Below are 18,664 nucleotides of genomic sequence, written 5' to 3'. Positions count from 1 at the left end.
AGGATGAGTCTTTCTAACCACGAGATCAGTTTTTATTCAAATAACACTACAAGAATACAGGCTTCTAAAACTGAATTATGTCAGAAGAACCAAGTTTCCAGCCCAGGAAAAGAAGCAAGTAGTTCCTATTAATTTCTGGGTGAAAGAATTGCATGTTTTGTCACACAAAAGTAGATTTTTATATAGCCAATCTAGTTGACTGCTTTTGAAAGTTCGGCTGTATTATGATATTTGTGTAATTATTGGAAATGTGTTCTTCTTTTGGAGATATGTCAATTGCTAAATGGTGTTGGTGAAAGGTTTTTGTTTTTTTCGCTCTGCATGGGATCACAAGGTGATTAGTTTCCAAATGTCCTTATGCTCATCTTCAAAGGATCTGCACAACTTACATGAACTTGATACATTTTCCCTATTCTCAAGCAGCATCACAGTCCCCTCTCAATGTGCACTGTCTCTAGACCTTTCTGCGTCCATGATGAAGGCTCAGAGAGAATCCAGAAAAAACACTAGTTTTTTCTGGCATGGCAGTTTTTTTTCATGGCAGGCATGGCAGTTCTGACTCACTTAATTTTACAGGACTTTCACACCATTTGCAATGCAAAGTTGCTTTCTTTAATAGACACTGGTTGGTTAACAATTAAGGCAGAGGAAAAATACCTGAAGAATCATCGTGAATTTGTGATAGCAAAGGCAATTTAACCCATTGAAATCTAGCTAATATTACATTTAAGGTATCAGTGAAATGAGGCATGCTAAAAGATAGTAATGTTTATATTTCTATATTTCTATATAAGAATAAGGGAAAAAAATCTATTAGAAGTTTGTTGAAGGATAAGAAGGAATTAGCGTAGTTTCCTCCTGAGAGGAGACCAAGAAACAAAGTCTGGCTGAAATCAAAATACAGAGTGCAGGGACCCAAAGGGCACCAGAATCTTGCCAGTAGAGAGCAAATATGCAGGAAGATTTTAAAATAGGCAAAGCCAAGAACCCGAATCTGTTCACTGCTAAATTGTACAGAAACTTGTGGTCCCAGAGCTGAACCTCAATTTAGATTTGAATTCATCCAGTTGCACAACACTGCGCTCTGAATTAAGAACACATGCTCACCTTCTGAAAGGGATCAGGTTGCAAAGGAGTTGAGAACAAAATCCCTCTCAGTGGCTGCTTTGGTCAGAATATTTGGCAGTAAGGCCTGCAGGATTATATATAAAAAGAAAGTTGTGCAAACACATTTGTCTTGTCTGCATTTGCATTCTGTACTAAAATGGCTTGTGTTGAGGACATGCACATTTTTACTGTGTTAGTGACAATTACTGGAACATCTTCTCACTCCTTTATCACTGGATCAGAAATCCCAGAACACTGGTTCTTCAGTCTTCTATGGCACTAAATTTGATGAACCTGAAACTGCATGTGGGAAAACCACCTCAATTTCCTTTGACTTCAGTGTTTTAGTAAAGCTGTTCCTATTTGCAACGTGTCCGATTCTTGTTTTGGATTCTCCCTTTGTAATTCCTGCAGGCTGCATGCAGGATGGAACAGTGCTGGGAGATGTGCAGCTTCCTCCTTGGGCAGATGGGGACCCCCATAAATTCATTTTTCTGCACAGACAGGTAGGTGAATATAAAGATTTGTGATAAATTGCTGTCTGGGTCCCACTTAAAATGAAGTTCTGAACGCCAGAGTCACAAATGAAAACATTGGATCCAAATGCATCCTGCCTTTCTGAAGTTTGTGTTGGTTCTGAACTTTGTATGACTGCTTCTCTGCCTAACAATTCACCTTCAATCAAGGCAAACTTTCCAGACCAGATGTGGATTATGTGTAGGTTTGTGGCATGAACATATCTCAGCCCACAAGTGTAAGAGAACATAATATAATGCACAGGAATTTATATGCATACAGTTCCATGTTGTTGGTAACAATCTGTATGTTTATTTAAATTATTACTTTCCATCTCTGAGTCACGCCAGAACTACTAAAGGTTCTTTTTTATTTTGAGGGGTTGGGATGGGGGAAACCTAATGTAATTCTCTGCCCTTAATGGAGTCAGCCTTGGCAATTTGAAAGCAAATAGCTTTAAGGTCCTGAGACTTACTGCAATTAGTGCTATCTATTAATATTAGAAAGTCTTCCATGTGATGTCATCTGCTACATAAAAGTGAATGCAAGTGCAATTCTGTGTGAAGATTGTTGCAGTGAACTCAGACTTTGCAGTATAATATCTTGATATAAGTCTCTCTAGTGCTCCTGCATTACCACATCAGATTTCTTAGGGTGAGCTGCATGTGAGTGCACACAGACTGTTGCTGTGTACAGCTGTGATGAATTTATGCTCTGTCTTGTGGCCTTTCCAAGGTGCTCAATGTCTGTTTCCCAGGGAAAGGGAAGGGCAACACTGTCCTTCCCTACCAGCTATGCTGCAGAAAAAAAAAATCATGTGTGACTAAAAGATGCTGCAATTTTACATGGATGCTTTTTAAAGAGAAACACAGGGAGACATCCTGTCTATTCTATGTGTTGTTTGCAGTATAAGCTGCTGAGCTCTTTACTGCTTGTGTAATGATGAACACTCCAAAGGCACTTGGATACAATGGAGAAATTTGCTTTTGCCTTGTGCTTTAGGGTAAAGGTGCAGTTTGGAAATCAAACTACAGTCATCACTGCATAGCATGTTTTTGGTGCCACTGTAGAATGATCTCAGATTGTGTGAAATAGATTTGTTTTGGATGAAATTAAGGAAAAACTGCACTCCAGTTGTGTGCTCCACATGCTGGTAGCATTCAGCCTGCAGGAACAATCTGGATTTAGTTGGAAGTAAAACCCCCAGAGTGCATTTAATGTGGATACTGGGTGCTCTCTACCATTTGTTTACAGAACTGCTTCCACTGGGCTGTACTATTTAATAACATTGGCACAGCTGATAAATTAATTTAAATCTCAAATAGGAACAGCTTAGCAAATGAAAGATCATGTTTATAGACTTGTGTTAATAATTTGCCAGACCTGATCAGATTTCCTGTACAGTCAGTGCAATATTGTCTCTTCAACCATAGCTGATAATAGGTACTACACAGGGGAGTGCAAGAAATCTTAATTAACCTGCCTGGAAGATTTTGTCTAACCCTGAAGTGAGGAGTCAGAGATCTTGAATTCTGAAACATGAGGGTTTCTGTCTCCTCTGATGATATCCACAAGGCTGGAGGTACCAATTACTGACATTGTGGCCATTTTTAAGAGGTTTCACAATGAGTTTGGTGCATAAAACAGATTGAGGTTGACACTGTTCTGAGGGGATATGAGAGTAAATAATTGTTCTTGACATAAAACTCTGAACAGCTTCCTGTTTCATGCTTAATAAGTTAGGAATCTAGTCCACTAAATAAATGTATTTACTTCCTCCCTAAACCACAAGTTCTCCCTTCCTGGCTGGGTTTGCCGTAGTGCTCAGTGAAATTCTGAGAGGCTGCACAGTTTCAGCTCTGTTAGTTGCTCTGTTTTGCTTTGGCAGGAATGCCAGTCAAAATTTACAGTTTGTAATTCATGGACTAACTGCTTTTATTAATGAGTTCTGAGCCTGTTCAGGGACAGATTGTACACTGTGCTTGCTCTGTGAGCTGCCCTGTGATCATTATAGCTGTGGGCACGGTCATTTACACCAGCTGCACTGGGCAACTGCCTGCTCTGTGAAATGAGCCATTGTTCTGGATCCCATTAGTTTGTTTATTTCTGCTGTGCTTTGGGTGGGCTGGTCTGCTTGGAAGACCTTTCACTGAACATCAGGGATTACTCAGTCAAATGATTCGGAGATAGGAAAGTGCTTTTAATAAAGCTTGACACTGCTGCTTGAATCACTGGGCAAGGCTGTTTGGGAAAACACACAGGTTTGGTGAGGCAGGTGTTGGTGGGAGCACTGGTATTTAGTGAAGCCTCATGAGTAAGGCTGGCTAACCTGGTGGTGGGCACAGGTTCAGCTTGAACTCGTGTCCCCTGCTTATGAACTTGCTGTCTGGATCTTCTAAGCTCAAGTTTTCCTATGTGAATGCATTGAGCTTTCTACGAAGCTCGCATTTAGGTGGATATATTACCTTGTAGCATCTCTTCCAGTGTGTCCAGTAGTAATTGTTCATTCTGGTCCTATTAATCCACTTGCCAATCGCTGTTGGTGCCAAGATCTGTGGAATGCTTTCATTCTGCTTTGTGGAACCTACCTTTCTTGTTTCTGAGGATATTGCTTCTGGTGTCTGTTAAGTCAAACATGGCACCCTGTCCTTCTGTTTCCTGTGGGGGTCCAGTTTAGTCTCTTTTAGTGTTTTACAAGAATGTGCTGACAATGGTGGTAGTGGAGAAGTGTGATGATTGACTTGCAGAGAATTTGTCTCCAGCAAGGACTGGAAAGCAGTAATTCATTTGTAAAGGACACAGTCTGGTGAACTCAGTAATTTTGTTTTGGTTCCAGGCACTGGAAAGTGACTATGTGAGTGCCCACCTTCATCGCTGGATCGATCTGATTTTTGGCCACAAGCAGCATGGCTCAGCTGCAGTGGAGGCAGTTAACACCTACCACCCTTACTTCTATGGAGACAAGACAGACCTCAACAACATTAAAGATCCTCTGATTAAGGGCACTATCCTGGGATTTATCAGCAACTTTGGACAGATACCAAAGCAGGTACCACTTCATCATGAGAAGAGAGGACATAATCTGTCTTGATCTTACAGTGTTTTTACTGCATACCAGTAATAGTAACTTAAATGAGAAACACCATCTGAGGTAAATCTGCTGAAAGATGAGCTGTAGGCTTTTTCAAGCTGGGTACTACCTCAGTATGCACCCCTACTTCTCAACCATGCTGCTCCTGTTGTATCCCATACAGCTGCAGCATCAGCTCTGGGTTCTGCTTCTTCAGTACAGCCACACAAGTTATCACTAGTCTGGGAATGGGTATAGTCAATTAAACCTCAGCTCAAAGTCTCACCTGTGTTTTCTTTCTCATCCAATTGTTGGGATTAACTTTCTGTCTCTCTGAGGGGTGGAGGGATGTAGTCTGATGAAAAAGCAGTATGTGTAAGGTTTTATTTTAATTAAGAGGTTTATGTATGGTGGTCCTGGAGTCTGTGATTAAGGATTTAAACAGGTGTTTCTCCTGCACGGTCTTGCAAATAGAGATTTATTTTTCCATGACATTCCTTTGTTCTAGCTCTTCACGAAGCCACATCCATCTAGGAATGCTCAAGGGAAAGGTTCAGCAGGAAGAGAGTCTGGGCTGTTCCTTCACTCAAGTGGAATTCTGCCTCCTCTTGTGAGCAGTCTGCAAAATCTGAAGCTCTCACCAGTTACCATAAAAGGTACCTCAGTGGCTGGGTTCCATTTTCTGAGCTACCAAGTAACATTTTTTGGAAAGGATGAATCTGGATTTTCAAGATCATGAAAGTAGTCTCACAGCTTTGTATGGGTTGGTTCAATCAAGATCCCTTCTGCCAATTGTGATTTTTGTATCCTTGTATTAGGAGTCAGCGCTGAAAACTTCTTCCAACTTCAATTGTAGAGTTTGAAACAACTTTTCTTTTAAGTCACCCTCTCCACCTGTATTTATGCTGTCCACTGGAGAGGAGTGTTCCCACTGTTTTGTGTGGAATTGCAGTTTCAGAGTGGATTTCTGTCTGTGGGCCTGGGCAAAGCACTGAGCCCAGATGTGAGACTTGTCAGTCTCACCACACAAGCTGTGCAAGGAGAAAACATAAATGCTCTAAACTCAAAAGAATTAAATATTTTCTCTGTCTTGCCAGACTATCCCAAGGGAGCTATTGGGCACATTGTTCATACAGAGAAAGGCATTCTGGCTGTCGAAAAAAATAAAATTTTGATTCCTCCTCTTTGGAGTAAAACATTCTGCTGGGGATTTGAGGACTTCACCTGCTGCTTTGGCACCTATGGATCTGAGAAGGTAAATAAGAAAAACTCTAAGAATTCAAGAAATTAGTTATAGGTTGTGGTCTTTGACTGGTTTGGGCACCCATTTCAGAGGCTGTTGGGGAGCTGATTTCAGAGGATGCTGTACAGGACTTTCTCACTGTCAACCTTCTTGAAGAATCTCAAGCTGGATATCCAAGATAGTTTAAATTTATTTTAAACTGCTCAAAAACATGGCATTTGCCTCCAAATTATCCCAAGTTTTCCATCTAGTGATTGTGTTGTCCATAGGTCATAAGAACAACACAAGGTCTCCTGGTCACTGATTAGAAATTTCATTGTGCAGAAATTTCTGCTGGAATTAAGGCAGACCCATCTGTCAATTCCCCTCAGGCTCTAGCATAGCCCAGTGCATTCATTCAAAATAATGAAGTTAATACTCTTAATTCTTTGCTGTTAAAAATAAATGGTCTATATCATCACACTGCTTGTTAGGGCACTTGACAGATCTAGTTTCTTCCTCTGCCATAAATACACTGATTTTTGGATGTATTTGGGACAACGCTATGCAAAGAATTCTGAGTTAGCTTAGTTACCAGAATAGCATAACATGTTATTCAGCAAGATACTGACTTGGATATTTGTGCAAGTGGCATTCATTATGTTTTTACAGACATACCCAAAGTCTATGGAAATGAAAAAGCCATGAGATATATTTTAATTTCTGCTCCCTGTCTAATAAAATCAGTGCTTAGCAGTTCATAGTGTTGCTGCAGGCATCAATTATTCAGTTTGTCCCTTCAAAACTCAGGGTGATGCTGAGCATAGTGAGTGTGATTGCACAGTCATTGTGAGTAATAGTTGAGAGTCCAACGTGAATTTTCTCTGGTCAGCAGTGTCAGTGGACATGAGCTTATAAAAAACTTTAGTCCTTGTTGTAGGTAGGTAAAGGTTTGCTCTGTCTGTGGCAGGGGTTTGTATCTGTGCCATCCAACTCCACCAGAATCATTGGCACCAGAGTGTTGTCCCAGCCGTGTGGGGCAGAGCTAATGCAGAATGTGCAGGAGGACGCTTGTGCTGTGATTGGAGCAGTGTGTAATAGACCTGACTCTGCTTTAGACTGATTTGGGTGCTGCTAACAGAGCACAGAATGGAATTTAGTGCTTTGTCTTTTGGCTTTTCAATCCAAATAAGGGAGGGTTTGAGGGCCTGGCAGAAACCCTGTTGGCAGTGGCCATCACAGCCTGAGACTTCTTTTTCATCTATGTGGAATGTTTGCCTTCTGTTACAATATGGTTGGCAGAATGAGCTTTGCTGAAGTTGTGAAAGAAATCGGGACCCAGATCTCCTAAGACATGAGATACTGAGCTTTGCTCAGCATTCCTGTTTGGTCCCTGCAAGATGGCTGCATGCAGGTCCACATGTTCACAGCTGGGCTCTCATAGAGACTGGTTATGATGAGATTTTCTTTCTTATGTTTAAAATATGGAGGGTCGGTTTTGACAATTGAATCTGTCATTTAGTAATAAGTACATAGTATCACCCAGTGAGAATTTGACTTAAGGATGCTTTCTTGTACAGAATGTGACTACATTTGAGTGCATGGCAGACTGGGGAAAGTGCCTCTGTGCAGTGTGTCCTTCAGCAACTACCATCATCACATCTGGAACAAGCTCAGTTGTGTGTGTCTGGGAATTCTCCCTGGTCAAGGACAAAGTGAAATGTCTAAACCTGAGACAGGTAAATACTCTGGCTTTTCTGATATGGAAACTTGATGAAACCCAGAAAATAAGGTTTTTATCTCTCAGATGATTGTAGGAAGAACCACCTTTGTTGAACAAGAAGGCAGGAAAAAGGCAGTAATAAGCATGTGACAGCTATGTGGCAGGAGCTGATAATATGCCTTGTACCAACAGCTGGTCACTATGAGTGCCACTTGGTGGATTTTTTCCCTTTAGTAGCATTTTCAAAGTTCATCATGATAAAAGAAATAATGAAGATAAGGCATATTTTCCTCTCTTGGAGTGCAGCCCTTGGGTTATTTTCAGAAACAAGTATCACCTAGAGATGCTTATAATTTGTTCTGGGCTGCTACAGCAATGGACAGGATCTCTAAAATATCCTGCAAACTTAGCTGGTGGAGATGAAGCCTCGGCCAGGCAAAGTTCTTGATTCTTTTTTCTCAGCCTGAATTCAGAACATAGAAGATGTATCTGTCACTCTGTGTGAGAGGTATGCATCCAACAAGAATGCTATAGTTTTTGACCTCATTATCCAAAGCCTTGAAGTGATTGTTGATTTAGAGCTCATCTATAGTCACCAACTGCTTGTATACATGCTATTTCATTTACAAAATTGAATTCTCATGCAACATTTGTGTGGTTCAGCTATGATGAGTTCTCAGCTTTACAAGTAGAACTAGTAGAACTAGAGTATGCCACTATCATATCTGGAAGGTAGCATGGGGCCATTCTTCCCGAAAGAAATGAAGATACTCTTGATTAAAAAACTCTGCTACTTTTAGGAAGACAAAGGGTTCATTGATCGCCAAGGTCTCCAAGTGTTAGAAGCTTCTTCTGTTTGTTTGTTCTGGAGAGGTATTCAGATATTTCAATGTTCTTCCTACCTTAAGCCAAAACATATTTTATTTATCATTAAATGAAGTGAAAATTTCTTTGTCTGCTGGAATGCCAGAGAAGTATTTAGATCTTCATTTACCAGAAATTCCTGTTGTAATTTGTGTTGAAATTAGGGGGGGAAACTGTTTTAGAGCAGCCTCTCTTTTGAGGTTTATGATGTTAAATGCTGTAGAAGACAGAAATATGAGACAAGATCTAATGACCTTTTAATTCAGCTGGTTATTATTCCAAAGGAGAACATGAATATAGAAATGGAAGAAATAGCATCAGAGAAAATCATAAGCAATAATTTTCATCAGCATCTAAACAGTTAGGGGGTCAGTCTGAGTTTCAGACAACCCAAGATGCTGTCTTTTATCTGCATTACAATGTCTTTCTCTTCAACAATCTAAAATCAGCTTTGCTGATGTGTTCCACTGTGATTAATTTGGTATTACCCAAAATCCACAAAGTGGTATGAGATCATGCAATTACAAATTTTGTATTTTTTCCTTTACTTTGCCAGCAGAGGTTTTTTTCCTTTTTATGACTGTCTGGATGGGATGTAAACTTGAACTATGGTTCTAAATGTCTTCCAGTGAATTATTTTCTGCTTTCCTGTAATTCACTGTTTCATGGTGGGTGCTTTTTCTGCTGAACAAAAAAATTTTCTGAGAGAGTGAGCTTTGCTTAAGAACAGCTTATGTGCTATAAAGTGGATGCTATTCACTTACCAGCTGTCTCATGGGACTGACACATTCTGGTTTGGAATGTAGTAAAGTACAGAAACTATATTTCTGCAGAAAAAGTAGCTTTTGCCTCTCTAGTGGGATCTGCTTGCACAGTTTTGTGGAACACTAAAGATTGAGTGTAATTGCCTGAGTATTGATCCATGCAATTTACTAGCAGAGGGATCTGTGCAATCCAGTCGCCAGAATTTCTGGGCCGAACAAAACACTTGAGCAAGGTGTGCTCTCTGCCTCACAGACCTCTCAGGAAGGTGTGGAGCTTGTCTGTAGTGTGTCTGTGTCCTTGTCAGACATTTAACTAGAATGGTCAAACTTGATTTAAGTTTTCATGGACTAAACATCCTTGCAGTGATCCTTGCATCCCTCTTTTATGTCTTTTGATATTTGTTAAAATACCTTGGAGATTGCCCTCGAGATCTTTATGCAAATATGCTCCAGGAGGTTTCCCATTAAGGAAAAATCTGTCAATCTTTGCAGAACGATAATGAAAATATGTAGGGAGTCAAAAGCATGAAACTTTTTTCATTAATGTGTATTGAGACTGCTGGGTTGAAGCTGATACTGTAATTGTGTGCAGATCTTGAGAACACTGCATAAAACAATTGTTAGCAGCATACTTCAATCCATGCCTCCTCCCTGTGCTGTTAAAATGCCTAAAGCATGTTTCTTTTTTAAAGAAACTGTTTAAATAAAGCTAAGTTTAACTGGGCACTCCTCATGTCTCCCTATACAACAACAACAATAGAATATTGTGTAATGATGAAAGAGAAAGGCATTCCTGCATGGCTTTAAAGCAAGAATTCTCCATAAATGCTGTTTCTCCTCTTAACCATTATTAGAAATGTATTAGTACTTGTTCAGATACACATAAAAATACACATAAATACACATTCAGATACACATAAAAATAGGACTCAGAAGGTTATTGAATTGCATCTTGATAAATTGTATTTCAAAAAGTTTTTTAAATATTGAGAAATTTCCAAGCATAAATATTAGTTAAAACTGCATGGACTGAAGTGGTTTTTTTTCTTTTTTTTCTTGCTGAGCACAAAGCACTGTCTTAGAGTCTGAAGAGTAGGCCAGGGGGCCTGAATCACTGTGTAATTTGGGCAAGTCATATAATAATCTCTTGGACCCTCAGCTTTCTTCAGCTATGACTTGAGGACAAGGATGCTTCTCTGTAATATCCTTTGGTATTTCCCCCTCATTCCCCCTTCAGTTCTCCAAAGAATGACTGGGTTGCTTGTTCTTACTAAGCAAATGAGGTATTCCCTAGTAAATCACCCACCGTCTGCTGTGGTTTATTGGTTGGTTTTTCCCCGCCAGGCTTTGTATGGACACACTCAGGCAGTGACCTGCCTTGCTGCATCTGTAGCCTACAGCATCTTTGTGAGTGGGTCTGATGACAGAACGTGCATCATCTGGGACCTGAACCAGCTGACGTTCATAAACCAGCTTCCTGCCCACGAGGAGAGCCTCCGCTCTGTTGCCATCAACAATTCAACAGTAAGATCTTCATTTATCATCTTTCTTCTGATGCATCCATGAACATTTCATGATAACGTAATGGGTGCTTTTCCCAACATAAAAACATCCTGAGAGTCTGATACATTGATTTTTTTTTTTCTTTCTACTGAGATTGCTAATAGTGTTTTTAATGATGAGAGCGAGCACTAAAAGCAACATCTTAGACTGAGCAGCTAAGTAGCTAAGAAGCATCTGTGGATAGATAGATAGCAGGATTAAACAACTTTAAGTTTATGGAGCATGAAGTATTACCCTAGTACCTCCTGGATTTGGCTCACCCATAACCTTGTTGCCCCTGTTATTTAATTAATTCCTTCTGACATTCACGCAGCAGAGCCACATCTGAGCTGCGCATTCATGCAGCTGAGACACGCTAGACTGCAGTCTGCCAGCTCAGGTGACAACTGCCTTACACCTTTGCAATGATATGCTGACTTTTTCCTTCCCTTTCTACTCCCAGGTGTAGGGAGAGCTCCTGATAGCAGTGGGTACAAATCTGTGGTGTGTGCCTGGCCAGAATTGCATGCATGTTGATAGGAAAATATTCTGTATTGGATTTTACTGCAAACACTCTGGATGAGATTTTTATTCTCCCACCCTTCTACATCCCAAAAATGTTGCTTTCGTATTTGTTTGGGTTCTTTTTCTCTCTGCTAATACACCAAAACAGGATTTCAGCTGCTCAGACAATTCAAGGTTGAATCCAGTCCTGGATATTGTACAAAAGTAAAATTGAGTTCATAGCAGTAAGAAACCAGGCAGATATTCTCTACTCGGTCTGTGCCAAAGCAGTCATCTCCTATCAGAGCTTTATTAACCATGCAGCCTGATGGCTAGCAATTTGAGGGTGGGAATTCAGTTGTCTGTTCAGTGCCAGCTCAGCCCCCAGCCCTAGCAGTCCTGGTTAGTGTAAAGTGGCCAGTGGCCTCAGCAGGCCAGCTCAGAATATCCTGCTGGTCCCTTGTGAAGTGAACTGAAGCAGTGCCAAGCGTTCAGAAATGAAGGGAGGGCTGGCACAGAGCTGCTGGAGATCCCAAGGGAACAGAGCTCTCTCCATTCTGCCCCAGCCAGTACAGCAGCCTTTTCAGGTATCTGCTCTCCTGGAACTGTCCAAAACTGAGACAGTCTGTGCCAGGAACAGTCTGGTGACTGATCCAAATGACTGATATCCACTTTACTGAAGGGCAAGCTGTTTGGACAATAGTATATCAAAATTCATTTAATAGAGGAAAAACCTTAGAAAAGTATGACTGAAGCTTCAAGGAAAATAAAAAGGTCCATATCTTGTGGATTAAAAAATTCTTTTTGAAATTAGCAAAACAGAACGCTTAATTCTGAAATGTAATTTTTGTTTAATTCTTCTCTCTATATTTATGTAAAGCTACCTGAAAATAGAAACAAAGTGTTTCCATTGTGCTACAGTGTTTTGATTGACACAAAATTACATGATTGGTAGCAAGGTTTTTTTCCTGAAAAATTCAGAATGGTTCAAAGCAAAATTTTGAAGAAAAAAAACAAACCACTGAAATAAGAACCCTATATAGCTCTTCATTATATGATTCTTGGAGTTGCTTGAACATCTAGAAGTTCCATCTATAGATCCAAACTCCATGGTATTTGTGTAGTGTAGGTGCAAAATAGTAACTGTCCTGAAAAGTTCATAAACTAAGGAGGATTTTAAAAGCTTGCTGTAATTATTTAAGTTAGTTTTAAATCCCTGATCCAGACCTGAAAAGCACTGTAGATTATTGCCAAATGCCTGGACATCACGTACTCTCATGCAGATAACATAGCTGAAATTTAATCTCTTGAATTATTGGCAGCTCTGTTTTGAACATGCCATCATTTTTTATCTCCAGAATTCAGCCCAGCAGTGTGAAGAGCCTGGCCCCAACTGAGGCAGGAGTGAAGTAAGGTGTTAGTTGACTTAAACCAGATGCATGCTGCTAATTTAAGGGCACACTTAAATGTGTCCTTAATGTGTCTACACTTAAATGTCTGTCCTTTCTCAGAATCAGATGACTTTGCTGTTGAGGTTCTATTTAGCTGATTCTTGCTATAGATCAAGAGTAGAAAAGTCATGTCGAATTTCAATTAAAAACACCTTGATCAAAATGCACTTTTGATTAGATCATTTACAATTGCCACATCAGCTCTTGGCTCTTTGTGTTTCCCTGAAGACTAACCTGAGTATTTGCTCCTTACAAGCAGCCTCTGGTAAGGCTGCACCTGCATGGAGTGGAGGGGAGAGGTGCAAAGGAAGTTTTCTGCATCACAAATGCAGGGCACTGGATGCAGAGCAGGCCATTGGTCCAGTGCAGAACACGGTGCAGAAATGCGATGACAGTGAGCTCCCTGTGAGGGGCAGAGGAGGATTGTGGAATCACCAAAGGCTTCCTAGCTAAGCAGGTGAACACCACGTCCTTGTGTCAGGGAATGCTTCTTTGTAAAACTTATAAGAGCACTAGTTCTGGCCCAGAACCTGTGCTAGGCACTGCTTGTGCACAGTCCCTGATGGTCACTGGGTCAGACTGTCAGTCTGCTTTTTTTACTAAAAGCCTGGATTTTATGGAAAACAGAAAGGGAACATTTCATTAAATATTTTCATTTTAAAAATGTGGGGAAAAGCCCCTTTTTCTGCATTATCTTGCTAGATCTGAGGCAGTTATTTCAGGTTTCTGTGATGTAAAAGTGTCAGAATTTTTCATGGAAAAAAAAAAAATTTTTGCTTTGTCTGGTTTATATCTTCTGCCCAATGGAGAAAACAATGGTCAGAATTTACATCAGAGGAGTTCAGCAATTTCTAATCAGCATTTAAAAGTTCTGAGGAGGATGAGTGTGGGGCTTGGAGACAAATTGCCTCTTGCTGTGTTCCAGGGTGACATTGTGTCCTGTGCGGGATCTCAGCTGTACCTGTGGACAGTCAATGGGCAGCCCCTGGCAAGCACCAGCACTGCCTGCAGCCCCAGCTGCCACCTCCTGACCTGCTGCTGCTTTGCTGAAGTGATGGACTGGGACACACGCAGCATCATCATCACAGGAAGCACAGATGGAGTGGTCAGGGTAGGTGGATGGGAGAGGGAAAAAGGAATCCTAATTCAATGTACACCAGAGGTTGAGATTTTTTATTCTAAATGAAGGGACAGAGCTACTAAAAATCCCTGACACTTTATTAAGTGCAGCAGAGGGCAAAAAATGAAAATCAGAGTCAAATATTATCTTCCTATCAACTTTTATCCTCCTGTCAAGAGGACTTCTTGCCATTCAGGGAGAATTTTGAAAATGTGCTCTCCTAGGGTGATTCTGAAAGCAAAAATTCTGTCACTCCTTAATAACATGTTTGAATATGGTTTCTGAGAGTTCACATCTCAGTATATTAACACATACTTTCTCATGAGTAGGAATTCACTGCTGATTCTGCCTCCAGTATGGTAGGTGAACTTCCCGGGTTACTGGGATTTTCGATAGCATGTCAGCCTTGCAATCCCACCAGCTCCCTGCATACATTCCTCCAGTGTGACACCCTGCAGCACAGTGACAGACAGGGACACAGCTGTGAAATCCTGGTGTTACAAGTCCAATTCTCTTGCTGGGAAGCAGGAGCTGAATCTTTCTCTCATTGTTACCACCCATGATTTTTCCATGTTTACCCCCTCACTGGCACAGCTGTGGAAGATGAAATACAGCAACACCCCAGAGCAAGGTGCTGGGCTGAGAGCGCAGAGTGGGGTGATGGAAGAGCTGGACAGCACAGGTATGACTGCAGTGGGGTTACTGGGAGCCAGTGCTGCAGGCCTTGGTTGGTGGTGAGGAGGGGAGAGGGGGTGTGAGCACCATGGTGTGAAGGGGAGATGGTGTGGGCAACTGGTGCAGTCTCATTGTGACCAGCCACGGTGGTGGGGGGCAACAGAGAGCACACCTGAGCCAGCCATCTCATGGGCACACCTGGATGAAGCTGAAGGCTTTTGCACAGGCTCTCCCAGGGGTTCTGCCAACCTCAGAAGACCTTTCTGCATGAACCTATAAACCAATGGCTGGAAATAGTCCTGGCTGCAGGAAGTCCACTGCCTGGGCACCCCTGCTGATGGCCTGTACTAAAGTATCCTGGCAGAGTGGGCAGTGCCAGATCCTGCTCTGGGATGGAACAGAGAGGTTTGCTGTCTTTGCCACCTTAAAACAAGTCAGAGGTCCTTCAGACTGGTGGGAGGCCAGCAGCAGGCCCTAGTGCTTGGAGCTGTTTGTTCAAGGCTGTGTGCAGCTGAAGCTGATACCATGGAGTTCTCACAGAGCTGAGGTTAATGAGATGGTGGGACTATGGTGCTGACTGGAACTAAAAACAACTCAAGCTCACTTCTCTGTGCTAACAAATACAGGAGCTGAAACCTGTCAGAAAGCTTTAAAGACACAGCCTAAATAGCACAGCTTTCTTCTTTTCCCAGCGCTTTTTCTATGAGAAAGGAGTTGTGATGCTATTATGTATAATTTACTCCACTTATTTGCTGTGGTCCTCATTACAGACATTCTCTATTACTTCAATTTTAGGCACCCAATTTGCATAAATATAGAGCTATAGATGTAACATCTCCAAAAAGAAAGATATTATACAGTAATTGGGCATTACCACAGAGATCTTCAGAAGGGCTGTTCATGGAACTTGGCATCAGCATTGCTTAGATTGCTATGTGAAAACATTTCCAATATGCTTCTGTATGTTTAATGGCCTAACCAGATGCTTATCAAACCTTTTGTCATGCCTCAGAGTAGCCAGAGCCAGATGCTTCTAGGAAAGGTGTAAGAACACCTGAGATGCCAGATATGAGATAGTCTGGCTGTGGTAACTTCATATTTGTTTTTGTTCTCATCTCTAATCGAAGAATGTTTTGTCAATAAGTCAAAGCTAAAGACTTAACATCTTTCCAAAATCCCTGTGGTATCCTGTAGTCATTTTGTGGATTCTCTTTACCTATAGAAAATTCTCCTTTGATTTAAGAATATCTGAAGTTCTTGTCTATAACTTCCCATGGCAGGTCTTTCCAGGCATAATTCCAAATGCATGTTTTTTAACAGATTGATATTTTAGCCATTTGTAAAATGTATATCTTAAGCAGTTCTCTAAATGAGGACTTAAAAGCCATCCATGGGAGCACAGCGGAACATTCTTGTTTGTGGTTTTCGTCCAAGAGGACTGGAAAAGATTTGTGCCCACCCCAGGTATCCAGTGATATGTAGAGACAGCACCTGTTTGAACATGAGCATAAGGCTGTGTGTTTTCAGATGGATACAGGAACAGCATTCTTTAATAAAGAGTTGAAAGGTGTAATCAAAGCAGGGTCATACTCCCTTAACCTATTCAGATGACTACAGAATTATTTTAAATGACCAAATATTCCCACATCTCCTTCTGTGCATTAAAGAAAATAAAATTAATACGAAACACAGTCATTAGAAAGACCAGAGTAACTGATTGTGTTATGTTGTTAGGTGTGTGTATGTATGTGTGTGTATGTGAAATGTCCACAGCATTTAATTATTGGTTCTGTTATGAGCAGATTTAGATAAGTTGATAATACTAGGGCTTTATGTAATTTCTTTTTACTAGGCAATTATAGGCTGTATTATATCCTGGCAGCAAAGTATTGTGGGGCATCTTATTAAGCACAGAGCCAGTGAAAACTGATGAACAATTTTGCTGAACTAGGCATGCAATTTAGAAAGCAATAATACACAAATCCAATTTAGCACACAATTGATACCGCCGCACGTCAGCACATGTAACTATCATAGCCACAAATTAAATTGGGATGGGCCCATTTTGCAACAGCACAGGCCAAGATTAAATATATTTGTTCTCAACTTAACAACTTGCTGACCGTAAATAATAACAATCTCATCCGTGCTGCCCCCTAGACGCTTTCTAAATATTTATTTTTAAACCGCACAACAGGTAACAGGTGTGGAAAACATCTTGTTCTCTGTCGGGAGCTGAACCCCAGCGCTGCCCTGGCTGGCCGGGCGAGCAGGACGAGCGCGGCGGTGACGGCGCTGGCCGTGTCCAGGTAGGGAAAATGCCCAGCAGAGGGGCCCCGGGCTGGGCTCCTGCTGCTCCTTCGGGCTGGGGCTTTTGAGAGCTCAGATGGACCTCTTGTAGCCAAAAGCAGCCCCCCGAGGAGATAGCCTGGCTACGTTAATGGATGATGTTGGGGGAGTCATTGGATAGGTAGGAGACAAGCCAGGAGCAACAGCAGCTTTTGGCCAGAATAGCTGTAGAACTTAGTAGCTGCTACACCATCTCTGCAACATGGAAATAACTCCTGTCTTAGGAGTTGCTGGAGATACTACCTCCTTAAAATGTGAACAGGAAGTTTTTGGTCAAAGGACAGCTTTGCTGTTCAACTCCTCTCAGTTTGCACAGCCAGCAGTATTTCAGTTTACTCAAGCCCCTCCCGCAGTCATCTGGCTGTAATGTTTGTTGTTATCTCCTACTCCAGGATGTTATGATGTACTGAAAAAAACTTACTGTCTCTTTCTCTGAAAGTGTTGCAATTTTGACAGCTGATAAAACGTCCCTGCATTCTGCATGCTCAGCCTTAGAGCAGTTAGTGTGATGTTGATGTGCATTGAAAGGAGGGGGAACGTTCGGGGTGAGGGTTACTTTCATTAGTGTTGGTGGCACTGCATGCAGCAGAGGTTTCATTGGCTGAAACCAGGACATTGTGCTAACAAGTCTGAATTCTGAATCTGGTCGGCAGATTATTTAACATCCATAGAATCTCAGAGAAGGCTGAGACCTTCTGATCTGGTTAAGTTGTCCTAAACTCACCCACTGAACTCTAGGAAATTTTGGATCCAATTCTAAGCTCAATCTTTGAACTACCAAACTCTGAATATTCTATAACATGGGTCTTTAATTTTAACTTTAAAGAGAATGTTCACCCCTGAATATTGCATCCTCCTAATTGCTGCACATACAGAAAAAGCCTTGATCCTGTTTGTGTCATCTTCCTCAACATGATTTTCTTTGTCTTTTTCTCTCTTTCTCAAGAAATTCATCCAAGATCCTAGTTGGTGATGACTGGGGAAGACTCTACTGCTGGTCTGTGGATGGGTAGGAAGAAACAGTCAAGATTTCTTGGTTTTTCAACCTTTTGGATGGAGAGAAAATTTATCCTTCAGAGCATGAGAGAAGCAGAGAAACTGGAAGCCTCTGGTTGGGGACTGAATCTTAAGGGAGTTTTTGGACTGACCCTGGACTCAAGCATAATTTAAATTAGACACTGGACCCCAAAGTTGTGAGAGAAACTGACAGATATGCACATAGACAATGAGATTTTTGTAGTATTTGTCTTGGGAAAACTTTTGTATTTAAAATGTTATTTTAGATACTGAATTTGACATAATACATTGTATTTCACAAATATTATTTAGCAAATAAAACTGCCTTGATTATGCCAAAGAGCAGTGTAGCTTAATAATAACATATTGCATTTTTAATATAATGGGATAAAAAATACTTGGACTTCAAACAGGTAAATGAGTATGTCCCAGTATTTTTGTTCTTCACTGACATGCAAGAATATTAATATCTCCATTCTTACTCTTCCCTTCTCCCTGAATTTGCATTAAAATATATGCATGCCTTTTGAAAGGCTGTTTTGCTTGCAAAGTGAAGTTTGGAATTCCCAGCCTGATGCTGGTGCCCTTATCCAGCACCTCTGTGAACATGTGTTATGGTGCAATGTTTCCTATCTCTGACTTTTTCTTTATAATAAGGCAGGTAAAATGTAAGGAATTGGTGAGGAGAAAGATCTGACATGGCTAGTCAACATATTCACTAGTTTTCCTTTTTTTCTGTC

The 18,664-nt window shown here is 41.1% G+C and overlaps 1 protein-coding gene across 1 annotated transcript in view; it reads left to right on the top strand.

The window, feature by feature from the left end:
• Positions 1–18,264, top strand: part of WDFY4 (WDFY family member 4) — a 114,260-nt gene extending 95,996 nt beyond the window's left edge. Inside the window, exons 54-63 of the mRNA XM_063163594.1 lie at positions 1,522–1,613; positions 4,460–4,672; positions 5,202–5,349; positions 5,791–5,948; positions 7,496–7,654; positions 10,611–10,790; positions 13,689–13,874; positions 14,478–14,565; positions 16,756–16,867; positions 17,854–18,264. Coding sequence (XP_063019664.1) covers positions 1,522–1,613; positions 4,460–4,672; positions 5,202–5,349; positions 5,791–5,948; positions 7,496–7,654; positions 10,611–10,790; positions 13,689–13,874; positions 14,478–14,565; positions 16,756–16,867; positions 17,854–17,920 — 1,403 coding nt within the window. The 3' untranslated portion in view covers positions 17,921–18,264. The remainder of the gene's footprint in view (positions 1–1,521; positions 1,614–4,459; positions 4,673–5,201; positions 5,350–5,790; positions 5,949–7,495; positions 7,655–10,610; positions 10,791–13,688; positions 13,875–14,477; positions 14,566–16,755; positions 16,868–17,853) is intronic.
• The last annotated feature ends 400 nt before the right edge of the window (positions 18,265–18,664 follow it).

The sequence above is a fragment of the Melospiza melodia genome, chromosome 9, assembly GCF_035770615.1.
Source record: "Melospiza melodia melodia isolate bMelMel2 chromosome 9, bMelMel2.pri, whole genome shotgun sequence".
In the NCBI taxonomy this organism is placed as follows: Eukaryota; Metazoa; Chordata; class Aves; order Passeriformes; family Passerellidae; genus Melospiza; species Melospiza melodia.
Note: the sequence above shows the minus strand (reverse complement) of the source record. Positions and strands in the feature narration are given on the sequence as shown.